Source organism: Hirundo rustica, chromosome 2, assembly GCF_015227805.2.
Source record: "Hirundo rustica isolate bHirRus1 chromosome 2, bHirRus1.pri.v3, whole genome shotgun sequence".
NCBI classification, from domain to species: Eukaryota; Metazoa; Chordata; class Aves; order Passeriformes; family Hirundinidae; genus Hirundo; species Hirundo rustica.
The window spans coordinates 30640740-30657913 of NC_053451.1; the positions used below are offsets into that span (position 1 = coordinate 30640740).

Genomic DNA, 17174 nt, shown 5'->3' on the forward strand with positions numbered 1-17174 from the left:
CGATCTAAGCCTCCTCTGGCACAACTTGAACACTTCTCATCAATGGTCAGTTCTTCAAAAGAAAAGTAGCCTTTCCTTTTGTGGCTGACCACAGAATCACTAAATGGTTGAGTTGGGGAAGGACCTTTCAAGGTCATCTGGTCCAACCCCCTGCTCAAGCCACACTACCTACAACCTGGTCCACCTACAACCCAGGACTGTGTCCAGGCCGCTCTCCAATGAAGAACACACCACAACCTCTCTGGCCAACCTCTGTCAGTTTTCAGTCACCCTCACGTAAAAATGTGTTTCCTGATGTTCAGAGGTAACACCTTCTGTCTTTCAGTTTGTGCCCATGGCCTTTTGTCCCGTCACTGGGCACCATTGATGAGTTTGACTCTTCTTGTACCCTCCCTTCAGGTATTTATATACATTAATTGAATCCTAACCAAGAAGTCTTTTCTCCAGGTCAAACAGTCCCAGACCTCTCAGTCTTTCCTCCAAGGACAGAAGGTGTGGTCCCTTTATCCTCTTTGTGCCCCTTTGACAGATTCTCCTCAGTACGTCCCTGTCTCCCTTGTACTGATGCTGTGGAGATGGTGACTTGGAGGGACCTGAGGAATGCCAGCTCTCAGTGCCTGCCTTGTGTCTCAAGCACAGTAACGCCAGTATTGGGCATAGACAGAGTTCCTAGTCCAAAGTGGAACTGTCCAAAGGCTTCCTTTTCAAACCCATGCTGTCCACCTCTACTTCTTGTTTGACAGCAGTTCGGCTGCCAGTTTGCTGTAGCCATTGCTCATCCCACTTTTCACCTGTGCTCTCATATTCACCCTTTTTATCTTGTACTGTCACTATCTCGCTGCTTCTGCCCTGAAGGGAGCTCCTCAGAGCAGCACGAATCCTCCCAACTGCTGCATCGGTGCAACCACACCCTCTTGCATTGGCAACAATTAGAATACCCTTGAACTAAGTGATTAATCGCCTTTTCCATTAGCAGCTGTTCTTGGGACATCCTCCATCAGGTTAGAAAATGAAAGCTGCTGCAGTTCCACTGCTCTCCGTTCCGTTGTAAATTTGGTTACCTTTAGCAGCTGGAGATTAAGGTAGCAGCTTCACATTTCTTGTCTTCTGAATATAGCCTCAAGTTTCCTGTTTCATAGGCGTTAAGCCCTGTTGTTCAACAGCCTGATCGAAACATCTTTTTGTGCACACTCTGCTTTGGCATGGAGGCAAGCAGATCAGAAATTTCTGCAGCTGTTGAGAGCGAGGAAGTAACATATGCTTCTGTCAAATTCTCTCAGACGCCTCTGCCAAGGGCCAAAGCTCCACAGGAGAAAAGAGGTGAGGAAAGATGGATGAGGTAGGTCAATGAAAAATTTTACTTTAAATGAGAGCAAGATTTAACAGAAACACTCTGAACTGGCCACGGACTCTGAGTGCCAGCTTAGAGAGCTGTTGCTTTGGTTCTAAAATTGCTGTGGATATTTTAATGTGACAAAAGCTGACGAGTTAGAGAACCAGAATTTTTCCCCTCTCTCTCACCGACCTCCTTCAGTGTCTACTCCTGGGCATTCAACCCAGGCATCCTTTTCTTCAAAACTGGTTTAAAGTCGCTTTAAACAACTGCTTGTCAGCACCAAGAAGTTGTGAGCAATAGTTCTTTGAAGGGCAGGCAAGATGCGAATACAGATAAATTAGAGGTGCATGTTAATCGGAGATCAGAGACAGAGAAAGCGTATGAGATCATCCAGCCTCTCTCCCGTGGGGCTATGCAGGATTCTTTTGTGATTTTTTCCTGCTTTCTGTGTTCTAGTGTTACATACCTCCCAGTGAGCATATTTTCAGCTTTTGCCATGAAACAGTTCTTCAGAGCACTTTACTATCAGGAAGATTTTCTTAGTGCTTTCCTTAATTTTTTTCTTTCCTTATTTCCTCTCCATTACCCCAGATTAGACCTTCTAATGTTACACTGAGCAATTCCTCTGGCAGCTTAGTTGAGAAATACCACCTTCAGAGAGTCAAACTTTTCATTGGTGATCATTCTTTGTAAATATTTCCTTCCTGCAAAATGGTGGAGGGGTTGGAAGCAGATGAGCTTAGGGTCCTTTACAACCCAAATCATTCTATGGTTTTATGAAATGTCAGCGTGCCTTAGATGAGTTCTGTTGCATTGGCTGCCGCACCAATGGTTGACTTTAAATTTTCAGAGGTGTTACAGCCAAGGGGATTATCACTGTGAGATACAAGATTTCTATACCCTGATCAGAATAATTTTGTATACCTGTGGTGTTTACTGCTGCCTGGTCACTTGCTTCACTGTGGAAACAAAGCCAGCACAGAAACTCCCCAGTTCCTATCTGGTACTCACACTCCATCTGTTTGGAAGTCGGTCTTACTTTTGCATATTTTTTCACGAGAAATTGTGTTTTCTGTCACATCAGAAAACACAGTAACATCCTTTAATTCCCTGCCATTCCTATTCACCCCCACCCTGTTGAAAGGGGATTAACTGATGTCCTCTTGAGATGTTTGCCTTTTCCTTTTTAACATCTCTCCACACTCTTTTATGGAACCTCACCTTTTTGAGCTATGGTCAGACAGATGAAAATAAGGAAGCTGACACTTGAACACACTTTTTGTGCACATTATTTGATTATTTCTCAGGTCTTTTCGGGATGAAAGAGATCCCTAAAGAGCTCATTTTAAGTACTTTTCATTGGAAGGTCTTTATGTTCGACTCTGTCCCTGCCTCCATCACTACTGAGAGATGTGTTCTCGTGTTTTTCCTCTGTTCATAAACACACCCTTGCAGACTTTGTAGGCACAGTATCACGGGTGTGTAGATCAGTCTTCCAGTCAAACCAACAGGTTTTGTTGCTTATGAACTCCTCAAAAATGAAGAGTTGCCCTGGTTGTTTCTTCTGTTTGGCTTCCAGAGAGCTTCAGATATGCTGCATTACCAGAATGTCAGTACAGCAGTCACTTAAGACAGTGTTAGCCTGTGTAGTGTGCTTGTAGTAGCAGCAATAACCAGGTCTGTGCCACAGCCAAGGACAGAACCCTTGTATCTCAAATTCTCCTTCTTGGCTCTAGCTAGTCATGCTGCTCCCATACTGAGGTAGGCAGGAGCTGAGGGCAGCTATTTGGGACAGTGCCATGACATTCTTCAGTTTTTCCTTGATGAGTTGAATTGTAAAATGCTAACAGCTTTCACTTTTTGAACTGAATCTGGACTCACAAACCTAAAAATATTGAGTCATGTTGCTTGCAAATGAATGGAGAGTATCAGAGTCATTTCTCCAGAGCACCAAGAGACCTTTTGGGGTGTTTTGTACACAGAAAGTTATTAACTGGATATTTACTGTGTTTTTTTATTTACATTAAATATCCAGCAGTCCACTTCCCCCCTTGGACAGACTCTTCCACAGTTCATCAGACAGCTACATGGAAATATGTCTGGATGCTCCTTTTAGATTTTCCTCCTGTTTCAAACTCATCTTGGGTATTTCTCCCATCCACTCCTACAACAGCTTCACTTGTCGTTCAGGGGCTGAGGATCAAACAGAAACCCCTGAATGGGTTTTAAAATGTGTAAACTGCAGGAACTCCTTTTTGCAGCAGGTAAAAATCCTGATTTGTGAAATACTTTATTCCACTTCTCCGGGTTGATCTCTGCAGTTCAAGTGCAGTTTAAATTCACCTCCAACAATTCCTGTTTTCCCATTTCGCTTTTTTTTTTTTTTTTCCCTTCCAAAATTATCTAATGCCGTATTTTTTTCATTTTTATGAACTTTAATGACTCTCCCACTGCTGGAGTTGTGGAGGTGCCCTGGGATTTTATTTTGATGATGAATCATTCCCTTTTTTCTGAGCTGGTTTGAAACAATAGAGAGTGAACTGCTCTATTCATTGCCAGGAGGCACCAGCTCCGTGCCCGGTGCTGACATTTCAGAATTAACCATTTCGCAGACTGCCATCCGGGTTGCCTTGTCCTGGCAGATTTCCCTAAAATGTGAGTGATCTGAAGGATGCAGGAGACAGCTTCTTTGGAGAGGCAAGAGAGAAAGGAAAACAACAGTACAAATGTGATCTCAGAACCAGGAGTTATGTTTCATCAGATGTTTATCCCCTCTTGCCAAGTTTTCAGTTGTAATCTGCAGAGAAAAACCTCCACCCTACCCCTTAACCTCGGGCTGATTTCATTCTCTTGAGGCCTAATCTGATGACAAAACTCAAGCTCCCAGGGATACAAACAAGAGGAATAGAGAGCTGAGTCAAGTTTAAGTCCCAGACCCAGCCCAAGTCCTTCAGTTCTCCCGTTGTCCCTTTATGTGAAGCTGAGGAGTAGGTTTTAACTGAAAAGTCTTTCTGTATTTTGTCTCTGAAAAGAGATGGAGTTTTGTTATGTAAAAATGATTTTAAAAAATAAGATTTTTTTCTATTTTTAAACTATGTTTGGAACAGCTAGAAGATCCTACAAGCTTCAGGAAACGTGAGAAAACCTCTATCTTAGAAAAGATCTTTCTACTAGAAGAATGATGCTTACAACAGTGCTCCCTCATGATCTCGCTTGTTATCTTAGAAACTTCTTCTAAGTAAAACCACAGGCCTAAGTGTGTTACTATAGATGAGAAACTGGCCTTAACATAAGTGAGCCTGCAAACTGCTCAAGATCAAAATAAATTATTTTTTATTAATTTACTGATCTGGTCTACTTTCTGTATTTGGACCAAGCTTCCAATGTTTAAAGGATATGTTCTTGTTTTTAAGTGGAGTCCCTTTACCTTCTGTTTTAGCACTGACTTTCTTTGTCTTTCTGACAATATTCTTCATATGTGATCTGCATTTGTTTTCAACCTCCACCAAGATATAAAATGTGTTTCTTTGGCTCTTGTGACATGACCAAGAGAGAAGCACCTCAAATTTCATGAGATCCATGGGGATTTTGTCACTAGATTTGGGTAGAAATCTCTGGAACATCATAAGAGCAGGATGTGGTACAAAAGTTAACTGCACATTTACTGCTTCTTGAAAAGTGCTGTTGTCTGTGCAGCTATCGTACTGAGATTAATAAAACAAGCAAACCAAACTCCCCTGCCGCTCATCAGTAAGTGTCACCCTCTCTTCTGTCTGGGAGAGCAGAGATTTCAGTGCTGAGATTTCAAATGTTTTATGCAAAGCTAATGGCTCTCAGGTCAAACGCAGCTCCAGGAGATGGCAACGGAGAAGGCAACACGTAGCCTGGGGGTTAACATGTCGTTCTGTACATAAGCAGACCTCTACAGGCCAGTCCTGACCAGCCCTTTGAAAGTAAGCTGTGTTGGGTTACAGTGGAAGCTGCCCCAAAGGCTCACTCTGTGACGCTGGCAGCTGGTGAGCAGCAAACAGTGGTGGTGGAAGTGTAAAGGGGGAGATGTCCCAAGGTCTTCAGGGCAGGTGTACCCATCCTGCATCCTGCCACCCCACCATGGAAGATGAAAATGTGGAACTGCCTTGGGAGTATCCTGGGAAGATGTAGCATGACCATGTGTCTAAGCCTGTGAACAGGATGCTGAGATTAAACCTGTTGTTGCTGGGAGAGCAGGGGGAAAAGCTCTGGATTTCTTTCTACATGTAAGCTGGAAGATGGTGGCTGTAGCAAAGCAGCTCTCTGGTTTCCACCCCAGGCTTCAATGCTGAGGCAGGAGTGGATTTGTTGGGAGGCTCCTGCCAGCATGAGGTGCCGCATGGCGCCTAGGTGGCTCCAGCTCACTTGTGGTCGGTGCTTCCTCTGCTGGGGTCAGCCACCACAGAGGCTGGAGCTGCAGGCTCTGTGGCCAGGCAGGGGCAGAGCTGTGGCTGATGTGGAGAAAGGTACCCCCTGGGAAGTTCAGACAGGAACTGGTGGCCCCAAACTCAGCTGAAATGGGGCCCTGGGCTGATGGGCAGGGTCATGGGGAGGCCCCAGTTTGTCTGGGCAGGGACAGTGATGTCTGCCATGTGCAGAGTGTATACAGACATGATGCTCTAAATAGTGCAGTTCCTTGTGAAAATGCCCAGGACACAGGCAAACTATGTAAAACTACAGTCATTTTTCATGTGGCTTCTGTTCACTCTGGTTTCTTTTCTCTTTTACAGCTCCCTGTCTGTGGTCAGCAGTTCTGAAGGGCTTGGCCATAGGCTTTGGGACACTGAGCATCTCCCTAGCAGTTGCTTTGATTTGGAAGATGAGTAAGTGCACAAAGGGCTGCTGAGCATGAGCAACCAACAGCAAAGGACCAGCAACACATCTAACCACAGAAACTCCTTTATATGGAGTTGAAACCAGCAGCTGTTCTAGGTTTCTACCAGCTTTATGTACCCATTGCCTATCCAGAATATTTTGAAGAATATATTCCTCATGAAGACTCCACGAAACCCAGTTCAGATCCTATGGCAAAGAACAGTTAAGCATATTGAAAAGTCTTTGTAGACTTGCCTGGTAGATGTAGTGGTATACTGTAGAACGAATAGTAATGTATTTGCATGCATGCAGATGGTGCTAGACTGTGTGGAGGAGCTTACTGTCAGCTGCTTAAAATCCACCCACCTAAGGTGGGACGTGATCACACCGTACCCACAGAGTGTGATCTGTTTTCAGATAGCCAGTTGGGTATTATTGGGTATCTGAGTGGCTCAGTGGAAACCTGGGGGCGGGACGAGTGTGTGAATTCTTGCCACCAGCATCAAAGTGCATGTGACTATTGTAAGATTTTGAAATTATACTGTTATTTTCAGAGTCTTGTCCTGATTTGAGTTTCCTGAATTTCAACTATCTAAATGTATTTTTTCTCAGTAGGTCCTTGCTGACAAGTGTTTCTGCTGGTTAATGGTAGAGAAGAGTACAAGTATTTTGACTTCTTTACAGGTGACTGCCACCCACACTGCCCTCAACAGTGGGTGGCCTACAGAGGGAGCTGCTACTCCTTCTCCATGGAGAAGAAGGACTGGAATTCCAGTCAGGAATCCTGCCGGGCACAGGGAGCTCATCTCCTAGTGATCAGTGATACCTGGGAGATGGTAATGGTTTTCTTTGGCTTCGAGGATCTCCCATTTCTTTGCATATACCTAAGTTGCTGACATACAAGCAGGGCTATCACTTCAGCAATATTTTGGTTTTAAAGGAGAGGAAGAATTTACGACTGTGATGTTACACATCACAAAGTTTGCAGGAAGCAGAGAAGCAAAGGGGAGAAGGGAGAGATGAGGGTCACTGTCAAGTACTCAGAATCATCCTATGAAGGATGGTAGGTGACAGCCTTCTCCTCTGCTCCTCTTCACCTCCTCTCCTATTCCCAATAAGGCTGATATGAATGATTACAGGAAATGACCATGGGACTGAGCAGTCATTGTATTCATTGCCTACAAACTGATAAATCCCCACTCTCAAGGTATGCTTCCTTTGCAAAAGCAATGCTTCTCCTCCCTGTGACTGCTCCAGCTTCTCCTGCTCAGTGACCCATGCCATTCCCTGTGTTCATGCTTAGATATTTCTTTCTCAGTCTCTTTTCAATGCTTACTTCCTCTCTCTGTTGAAACACCTCGATTGTGCTGGTGAAATAAGGAACTGTGTGTTCCACTGCAGGTGCTCTCTGGGGGCAGGGGCATGTCTGGTCACTAGAGAAATGGGTAGTGCTGACCACTGGGGCGCTGAGGCACATCTGCTTAAGTAGAGCAGAAATCTTGATCTGGTTTTGCTCAAGCCTGGGCTTATTAGCTCAGGTCCAATGAACGTGGACAGCTTCCAGTTCCTGGACAGAAGTTGCATTGTGTGATGTTCTCTGGAGGATTACAAAGCCAGGTCTCTGCTTGACTGGGAGTACATACCAGGCTCTCACATTTGCTTAGAAAAATCCTGACTCTTTGAGAATAGGCATCTTCCCCAGCTTATCCTTTTCTCAGCCTGAAGAAAGCCTTCCTGTTCCTGCTGCTTTCTTACTACCATCTCTGCTTCTAGAGTGTCACCCATTATCCCTGCCCAGACCCACCCATGTAAGCAAGACTTTCATAGCTATCATTGCCTTGTACTGCAAAGGCTGTGATTGCTTGACCTCCAAGTGCTAGGGAAGCACAGACATCTCCAAACCACCAGCAACACTTCTAAAGCTGATCCTATTCCCACAACTTTACCAAGCCAGCTTTGTTAATGTTTCTCTCTGAAGATGTCTTCTCTGAAGCTTTGTTTATGGCAGCAGGGGATAAGGACGGAGCCCTGCCATAACCCTGAAAGGCTGCTGTTCTTTGGTTGCAAAGGTGGACGAGACAAACTTACCTCTTCTTGCTTTGTCTTTTTTGTGGGGAGGAGGGTTGGGGATGGGGAATTTACTTCAGGGCCGAATTTCTGTTGCAGGTTCCACCTTTTAACAATAATCAGAAGTTAAAAGTTAGCTAAATGGAAATGAACATTGAAAACACATAGGAGGAAAATGTGTGTGAAATTTAAAGAGCTTTTATACTGGGTTTGCTACACATACCTGTCAGTGCCTGCACTTCCTGCCCTACCCTGCCCTGATTTTACCTTTAACTCATAATACTTCATATTAGCTTGCTAGTTAGCTGCATAGTAGGGTGTTAATATTCATAGCATACCTTCCTACATAAAGCTCTGTGCAGGAAACTCCAGGAGACTGAGATGCAGTTCATAGAATCATAGAATCACAGAATATGCAGAGTAGGAAGGGACTCATCGAGATCACTGAGTCCGACTGGAAGCAGTACTGTCAGTCACTTAAGGAACAGTGTGTGAGGGGAGGTATCTTGCTCTCTGTTCTCTTTAATTATCCTTATCTCCATTTTCAGGCTGGCTTTCATTAGTAATTTTGTAATTCATCATCATTTCTAGGATCTGTTCAAGCATTTTCAAGAAGTATATTACTGGATTGGACTGAGGAACCATACAAGCTCTGGATGGATTTGGGAGGACGGCTCTGTATTAAGTGGTGCCAAGTGAGTTTCATTCTGTTTTAAAAACAATAGTGCTTATTCAGATTGCCCGGTGTTCCAGAACACCCAGAGTTCCTCCTCCAGATGTCAGGAGCTTTCTTCCTGGGCAGATTTTTTTCTTCCTGTCACCTGTACTGCACTAAGGTTAGCAGGGTTCACTTTTCACTGTCCTGCACCTTGTAAGGGCGTGCCCCTGTGAAAAGCAGGTTGAGTGTTAGTATCTCACTCTCTACTTCCCTCCAGCTGCTCAGACCAAGAATTTTTTTACCGGCATACAGATGGTCAGAAAGGCATGTGGCTTTACTGGGTTTAGCCACCTTGCACCCATTCTGATGAATGCTGGTGTCACTGGGTGCAAGGAACCAGCCCTTTCCTGCTCTACTGGTGCCAACCAGAGTCAGAACCTTAATTTTATTTCAGTCTTTACTTGGACAAAAAATCAGTGTTTTCCATGTGAGAGAACATGTTTTTTTCCAGTGACTGTCCTGGGCCCTTTCCTTTTTATGGCAGTTAAGGCAATGTGTTATTTTCTAAAGCCTCTCCAGCAAGGAAATCTTGCCCAAGATCTCACTGTCAGCAGGTCAGTACTCTGAGAACTTGGCTTAGTTCCCTGAATAAATCCAGCTTTCTGTTCCTACAAACTCCTTGAAGGCAGTGATCATTCCATGAGATTTTCACCACTGCCACTCACATGCTGGTGGGTCTCACTGCCACTGCAGGGAATTGTGTCTGTGTTTGATTCTGAATTGGGCTCTATGATGGCAAAATTACTTACCTGTGGCAGATGCGTTCTTTGGGATACATTTTATTTTCTAACAGCTGCCTTTTGGAGGCCAGGTTGTTTCTCTTTCTCTGGGCTACACCCTTCAAAATCAGATGTTTTTAATTTCTTGTCTCCAGGAGACAATCTCAGTATTTTCTTTCGTTCTCACTTCTGTTTCATGTTTCTTGCAGGGTCCACTCTAACAGCCCTGTGCAAAATTGTGCTACCCTGAAGAAAAATCAGTTTTATGGCTCCAGCTGTGAAGTTTTGGCTCCATGGATCTGTGAGAAAACGCTTAGATAAATCCCATGTGCTTTTTAATCTCGCAATGACCTCATCAGTGGTATGAGTTGATCATTGTCCTGCAAACTGAAGTTTCAGACAAAAGCAAGGGCTTGCCTTTTCCATACCCTCGGTAAAGTGTTTTACAAGGACAGGTTTGTTGTCCATAAGGGTGATTTACTCTCAGCAATAGATTTATTCTCAGTCTACAAATGTTGGGTTACTGCTGTTTGTGACCAGATGAAACCTGAGACATATTCCCTGGCCTACTCTTTCCCTTATTTATCCTATAAAAGCAAATAAAAGCTTTGTCACAGCAGGTATCTTCAGACCTCTGAGGGGGACCTAGTAATTTTTCCTCACTCTTAAATATCAGATTTCATTTCCATTCCCTGCATCTCCATTGTCTGATATCAGAAGGACCAGGAAAATGAGGCCTGCTGTTCATTGACAGAAACACATAAACATATTTCTCCCAGTGGCAGCTTCTCCTTTTGCATCCCAGTGGTATGAGTGGGAGAGAAGAGGGTGAAATGAAACTACAGCTTCTGTAAATCCAGCAATGAAAATAAACCTCCAGGACTGCACTGGACCAAAAGTGTGTACCTGTGCCATTTTTTCTCTCTGTTGGAAGGAATTAGGCAGGTTTAACCAAGCTAGTCAAGAGACTGGACTTCTGGAGTCAAAGGAATACAGCTAATTCTGTGTAATTATTTAATCCACCAAGAACCTGTTTTCCTCCCTCCTCTGCCTTTTCTTACTGCAGATGGAGGAAGCAGTGGACAGACTGCTGGATCTTTCAGTTCAAATGGAGCAGAGACAGGGTCAGAGTTTGAATGCCATAAAAACAGTGAATATTTGAGAGTACTGTCTTCAGTTCTGGGCTGCTCAGTACAAGAGAGACATGGACATACAGACTGGAGAGTCCAACACATGGCTACAAATATGATGAAAGGACTGGAGCATCTCCCCTCTGCAGAGAGGCTGAGACAGCTGGGATGGTTTATTCTAAAACAGAGAAGGCTGAGGAGAGATCTTATTCCTACAATCATAGAAGCACAACAACCAACATCAGCATTTCAATTCAGACTACATATATTTGCTTCATATTTTTATTATAATTGCAGGAACTCCTTTCCAGCTACCAGCGGCATTGTCTTCCATCTGCTTAACAGGATGCTACTCATTAAGGTGTCAAGGCAGATAATGACAAAATTACAGATCTTAGCATACTTTGCTAAGTGGATGCCTCCTGAGCCTCATATAGAGTTCACTGAGATGAGGGTCTCAGGTGAGAATGTTTTACAGCAAGGGCAGGTCTGCTTTTCAATAATCATGACTGCAACAGGCAGACCTGTGAAAACTGCAGTGTAATTGGAGGTCAGATCTTGAGAGTTTTTATCTTGGGTTGTCTGGGTTACTTTGGGTAACACATTTTATCTGTGCCAGAGTCCATTCAACTATCAAAGGATAGTTGTTCCTGATTCCTAGAAAGTTGCCAGACACTATGTAATAGTGCTGAACACTTTGCTTGCTTTGACAAGATGGTGGTAGCATCTGTAGAAGGGAACATACCAGTTACCTTACCAGAGAATATCACTGGAGAAACAGCTTCTCATGTTGTCATAATATGTAGGTGAGATGAGCATGTCTCTGAGCTTGTCTAGTTTACCTTGCCTGAATGGATTGAAAATATTTCTCTTCAGTTTTTTGCTACAGAGCACATTTTTGACCAAGGCCCTAATGATCAGGAGCTGGCTTGGGACCCGTGTGAGCTGTTTGGCTTTTTGACAAAAAGGGTAGATCTAGATCCCTCTGCCATGTGCAGTTCTGCATCTCATCCTGTTGGGTTTGTGCTCCATCAGTGCAGCTCCTGACCATTTGCACTGTAAATTGTCATCTTCAAAAAGTCTTTGACCAACTCGTATGTACAAATCCTCTTCTCTGTGGATGAGGCAGATGTTTCTGGGTTACATTCCTTTTGGGCAAGCAAAGCCATCTTTAGGTATCAGATGCAGAAGGAAGAGCACAAATCTGGGCTGTCTTTTGTGCAGTCCCCAAGGAAATTGCACATGCACTACTATCCTCTTTTTTTCCTATGCAGGTCACTGCAGGGCAGAATGAGGTCTGTAATGAAGGCTTGTTATTGCACTGCACTTGGGTTTCTTAACTCCAGAGTTCCTGAGCTTACCAAAATTTTGATGATTATGTTAGGAGGAGGGTAGGACAGACAGAAAATAATTTTATCCTGCACACTTTTTAATCTGAAAATTATGCTTTACATCCTATAACATAGGTCTCCCTTCTTTGGAGTTTACATTAGAACTATAAGTAAGACATATTCTACCGCCACTTGCAAGGGTAATAATTACCAGAGCTAGTGATCCTCCTGCTGCAGACCAAGTAAAGACAGTGGTCTAAAAACCCCATTTCCCTCTATGGTACAACATTGCCCGTCACAGCGCATTACATGAATTTGCACTTAATTAAACCAGGATGACTCCATCAAACAGCAATAATTTGATCTGGATGTACCAATAACTTGACCTGGAACAAGAACCAGTAGAAGGAAATTAAGACCCAGGCCACATATGCTCTGCTGTGTGAGGGTAGCTGCTGCTCTGGGCAGCTGGTTAATGTGTTACATGCTGTTAATGGGTTGAACTATTGGCAGCTTCCCATCATGTCACTGTCCCTGTTTCTGTCAGGGTGAAGGCCAGATTATTTTAGTTGACTCGATTTTCCAGGCAATTTCTGGCCGCTTTTCCTGGCATTAGCTTTGATGGGTCCACAAACTGAGAGCAAAAGGGAACAGCGTGGGTGGGAAAGGGAAGGTTTTTCGAGTTTCCATTCCCTGTTTTCACAACCTGTTAATGTGGGTTAGACACACCCATGCTTGTTTCCCAAATCCTAGCTCAATCTCCTGCTCCCAGTTTGAAGGAAATCAAAGGGCTTCTGCTGTTCCAGTAACCTCCATGACCAGTGCCATGTCCAGCTCCATACAGAGAGCCCTGCCAGAAATGGAAGCCTTTCCCTGATGCTCTGCTGTTAGCCCTTCTTTCCTCAGCTGCAGGCTTTCCTCTCCCATTGCCTCTGTCCTGCCCCAAAAGTGACACAGCTCCGGCCTGCCAGGAAGCCTCCCCTCCCTCTCTCCCCCAGCACTGGCCTTCAGCCCAGACTTGGAGCTGCTGGTTCCAGCTCCTCCTCGCTGCCTCTCCCTGTTTCCGGATGGGCCCTGGCCCCCAGCCCTTATCTCCTCCAGCCCTGGGCTGTTTGCAGAGGAGAGTATAAAGGGGTTGACTGGGACAGCAGAAGGGGAGTAAAAGCAGCACTGGACCACACTGAGTGTCTGCTTGATTCACCACATCCTGCTCTGTACCATGGGGAAGAACGGGCTGCTTATCAAATCAAGCATCTTCCTCCTCCTCTTCTTCCTTCAGGGAGACACCTCACCCATCACAGAGCCGTAAGCTATGCTGGGGGGTCTCTGGGCAGGCAGGAGACCTTGGCTGTATTCCTGTGTCTATTTCTTTGTCCCTTGTCTTCTATCTAACTTCTTTTTTCCAGGAATAAAGACACCAGGGCTGGGTAAAGCGTCTTCTACAAACATTAACTGTAGTCCTCGAGAGAGATGCAAAACTAGCCGTGACGCTGAGATATCAGTAAAACTTCAGGGGATTGACAGGATTTCAACAAAATTTTATGCACAAAATTAGTACTTTTGAAAGACAACTTTTCAAAATGTTTTGCAATGAGGTCTTCTTAAGAGACAAACTGTTTTGAATGGACAATAAAAGTTTAAGTTTGGGTTGACTGTCCTACTCCTAGGCTGAAATGCCCAGGAGTTGGGAGTGGCTTTTTTGGATGATAATGAGAAGAAAAGGAGCAAATGGCTCATCTGGCATGCTCAGAAATGGCTTTATTTTTTAATTTACATTTTTCAGCCAGTGAATGAAAGTTCCTTTCTCACCCAGGGTAATGTGACACTGTAAGACTGTGACTGTCCAGGTCTGTTGAGTGTATGTTGTTCTGCCTCCCTTCTTCACCCCCTTTTGCTCCGTTTGTATGTGAAGGGCATTTGTGTTGTGTGCATGTGTGTACCTGTGTGGTAGGAGCAGCACATGGAGGTCCTGACATCCCAAAGACTTTCTCCTTTGGCTTTTTGGCAACATCTCTTCCTCCCCTGCACAGCATGGGGCACCTCACCTGTCACAGAGCTGCAAGGGGTGCAGGGGAATTTTTGAGCAAGGCTGTGCTGTAGTGCTTTCATCAAATGCAGGGTAAACAGTGGGATCTGAGGGGCCAGAGCTCGATCCCTGCAGACCAACAGATGGACAAAAAGGTGCCAGAGCCTCTGCTACTGCTACAGGGAATGCCTTGCCTTGCTGCTGAGGTATTGAGGGCTCTTCTCCCATCTCTTCGCTTCTCTCAGTATGCCCGCTGGAGGCCAGTCCTCACCCACCAAAATGGGAGGACGGGTAGCATTGAGTGGATCGGGTTTGATTCCCAGATGCAGCTGGGCGCCGGGAGTTGCCACGCTGGGAAGCAAGGAGGCTGCACAGGGATCCCCTGTTGAGCTGGGACTTGCTTCCCTGAAAACCTGAAACTTGTTTGCGTTTTTGCTTAAGATCTGGCACCACACTGTGGCAGTTTTGAATCTCTGCGAGGAATGAAAGTAATGCTACAGACGCTTCTCAGCGTGCATGGAATTAATTCACTGGCTACTGGCATTTGTGTGGCTCCTGAATGCTCTAGCAACAGTGTCTAGCAAAGGTGACAATTGAGTTCCCCCGGCCTTTATCCAGTTTCCCAGGAAGAAGTACTGCTGTTGTGCCAGAACCTAGAAAAACATTTCCTTTCCAGGTGTTTGTGTGGAGGAATTCCTCCGGTATTTTATATTTGAGACCGGCCTCTCTGCTTTCCCCTGCTGCTACAGATGTGCTGGAAATCTTGTTACACTCTTAGGAAATGCACCCTTCTCCCTATGCGGCGAAAGCTGTACTCATCAGATTGGTTTGTTTGTTCTTTATCATACACAGCTCCTCTTACCTGTTCCTGCTCCTCTGACCTATCATTCTCCCTTGTTCCTAGGCAGTACCTTGTGCTGGTGCCCTTTATGATACACACGGATTCTCAAGAGAAAGTCTGCGTTCAGCTGACCCACCTGAACGAGTCTGTGACTCTGAGTGCCACACTCGAGTACCTGGGGGAGAACAGGAGCTTGATTGATGATGTGGTGTCAGAGGAGGATGTGTTCACCTGCATCCCTTTCTCCGTGAGTATCTCATCCTCATGGGATGATCCTTTGTGCCAGGCATAAAATGTAAAGGCATTGAGAAGTAATGACCACAGCAATGCTATGGTCACTTACCTCTTGGCTAGAGGTGTGTTCATGTCCATTCTCAACACCCTTTTACTGCCGAGATCTCCTTAGGATCCTTAATGACTGTCAGATGCTGAATCCTAGAAAACCACCCCCTTTCTAGGACAGGAAAAGGTTGTGGGGTTTATTGACACGCCTGATGGCTCTTTGGTGAAATGGCTTTCCACACCATCCTTCAACATTCTAAATTGTCAATTGAGTGCCTTCAAATTATGGTAGAGCTCCTGGACCTTAGATGCTTTTCTCCTGGTGTATACTGAATTAATGTAAGAACATAGGGCTGTGATTGCCTATATCTGAAAAAACCCAGCAATGCAGGAAATTTATATTTTAATGCAATTGAAAGCCCTGGGGACTATAATGAGTTGTAGGAAACGTGAACATTTAGCTCAGAGCCTAGATTGTGTGTTTGGCCTGAAGAGTGAAGGATTAGTCTTCAGGACATTGAAAAAGTTGGCATTTTTGTCTTGGTTTGTCAGTTATAGGCTGAAGACTGACTTGGTCACTTGTGAAAGAGAGGTATAGGTGTCTGGCATGTCTGGTTTGGAAAAGGAAATGTTCTGCAAGGACTAGGGACATAACCTGAAAGAGAAGACAGACTATTTCATTCTGCTTGTCAAAAGGATGTCAAAAGCAAAAGGATGGAAAGAATGGAAAGGTTTGGCCAGGGCAGTAAGAATTTTTAAAAATTGGGTGCTAGAGCTAAGAGCTTCTTTGCTGCTCAATACTTGCACCATCACTGCACAGCAGGAGGAATGGGTAGGAACATATAAAACAAATAGATAGGGACAAATGAAAATCGGTTTCTTGTTCCTGGTCATAGTTCCTCTCACCTCTGTGTTGGGTCCATCAGGATTATATTGGATCTCTTACTTCAAGAAGGCTAGTTCATTTCAGCAAGCCTATAAAGGTGGTCTGTTACATAGTTTCCTTCTTACTTTCCAGCTTCCAAAATCAAGAGTCCCGTTACCAGCCATGTTTCTCACTGTGACGGTGGAGGGGGCCACGCTGCATTTCAGCAGCCGCAAATCAGTGGTGGTCCAGAACTCCGAGAGCTTGGTCTTCATCCAGACAGACAAACCCATCTACAAGCCCGGACAGACAGGTACCAGGAAAGGGGTGGAGATTTGCATTTGAAACAGACATTTGTACTAAAACTGTTGGATGATGCTGGCCAGATATCGGTTGCTTACAGTGGAGGTCAGAACTGCAACCTCATGGCTGAGACTTAGGTTTTATTACTCCATATAGGGAAAATTTGGAGAATCTTAAGGTGCATGCACATATTTGGGGCACCTGCACACTTTCCCTCTCTCACTGTGAGCCCTGTTGTTGTGGTTCATGCAGTTAAGAGGTCTGGATTAAAATCAGAGAAAGACTGGATATTTATCCTATAGAGAACAGGGCCAAAACTCAGACCGAGTCATGAAATAGCTTCCAAAGGAGCAGCTGATTTTGCTCAATGAAGACAGAAAGAGTTATGTAAGCTATTTATTTCTTCTGGGCCAGTGATCTCCTAAATTTGGCCTGGATGAAAACAAATGTCCTAAGAGAGGTACTGAATTCCCTCTCCATCCAGAGCCGACACAAACTTTCAGCCAAGTGCTGAAGTAATTTGCTTGCATTCATCCTTCCTAGGAAGTCAGTCTAGCTATAACAAAATTAGAAGACCCATGTGAATTCTGGCATAAAAATCCCTCATTGCAAAGTAGACAAAGGCAACTTAAATTTAACTTTGGTCCCAGTTAATGAGATTCTGATGCCCTGTGATCAGTAAGATGTTCCCACTGCCATGGATTTGCTCTT

General features: G+C 44.6%; 2 protein-coding genes across 2 annotated transcripts in view; both read left to right on the forward strand.

The window, feature by feature from the left end:
* The first annotated feature begins 1202 nt into the window (after positions 1 to 1202).
* On the forward strand, positions 1203 to 10006 carry KLRG1 (killer cell lectin like receptor G1). Its single transcript, XM_040055248.1, has 5 exons — positions 1203 to 1320; positions 6097 to 6189; positions 6866 to 7017; positions 8840 to 8943; positions 9895 to 10006. The coding sequence occupies exons 1-5, from the start codon at positions 1203 to 1205 to the stop codon at positions 10004 to 10006; spliced, it is 579 nt and encodes a 192-aa protein (XP_039911182.1).
* A 3259-nt stretch (positions 10007 to 13265) lies between these two features.
* The window catches only part of A2M (alpha-2-macroglobulin), a 29773-nt gene continuing 25864 nt past the window's right edge, over positions 13266 to 17174 (forward strand). The window contains exons 1-3 of the mRNA XM_040055235.2: positions 13266 to 13451; positions 15077 to 15260; positions 16314 to 16473. Of these exons, the coding sequence (XP_039911169.1) occupies positions 13366 to 13451; positions 15077 to 15260; positions 16314 to 16473 (430 nt within the window). The 5' untranslated portion in view covers positions 13266 to 13365. The remainder of the gene's footprint in view (positions 13452 to 15076; positions 15261 to 16313; positions 16474 to 17174) is intronic.

What these genes read in the sequence shown, in the direction of transcription:
- KLRG1 (XM_040055248.1), top strand. Translation starts at nt 1,203, where the DNA reads ATGGAGGCAAGCAGATCAGAAATTTCTGCAGCTGTTGAGAGCGAGGAA. An exon ending in TGCTTTGATTTGGAAGATGA is followed by an intron (nt 6,190 to 6,865) that starts GTAAGTGCACAA and finishes ACTTCTTTACAG; the next exon opens with GTGACTGCCACCCACACTGC. An exon ending in TCTGTATTAAGTGGTGCCAA is followed by an intron (nt 8,944 to 9,894) that starts GTGAGTTTCATT and finishes TGTTTCTTGCAG; the next exon opens with GGTCCACTCTAACAGCCCTG.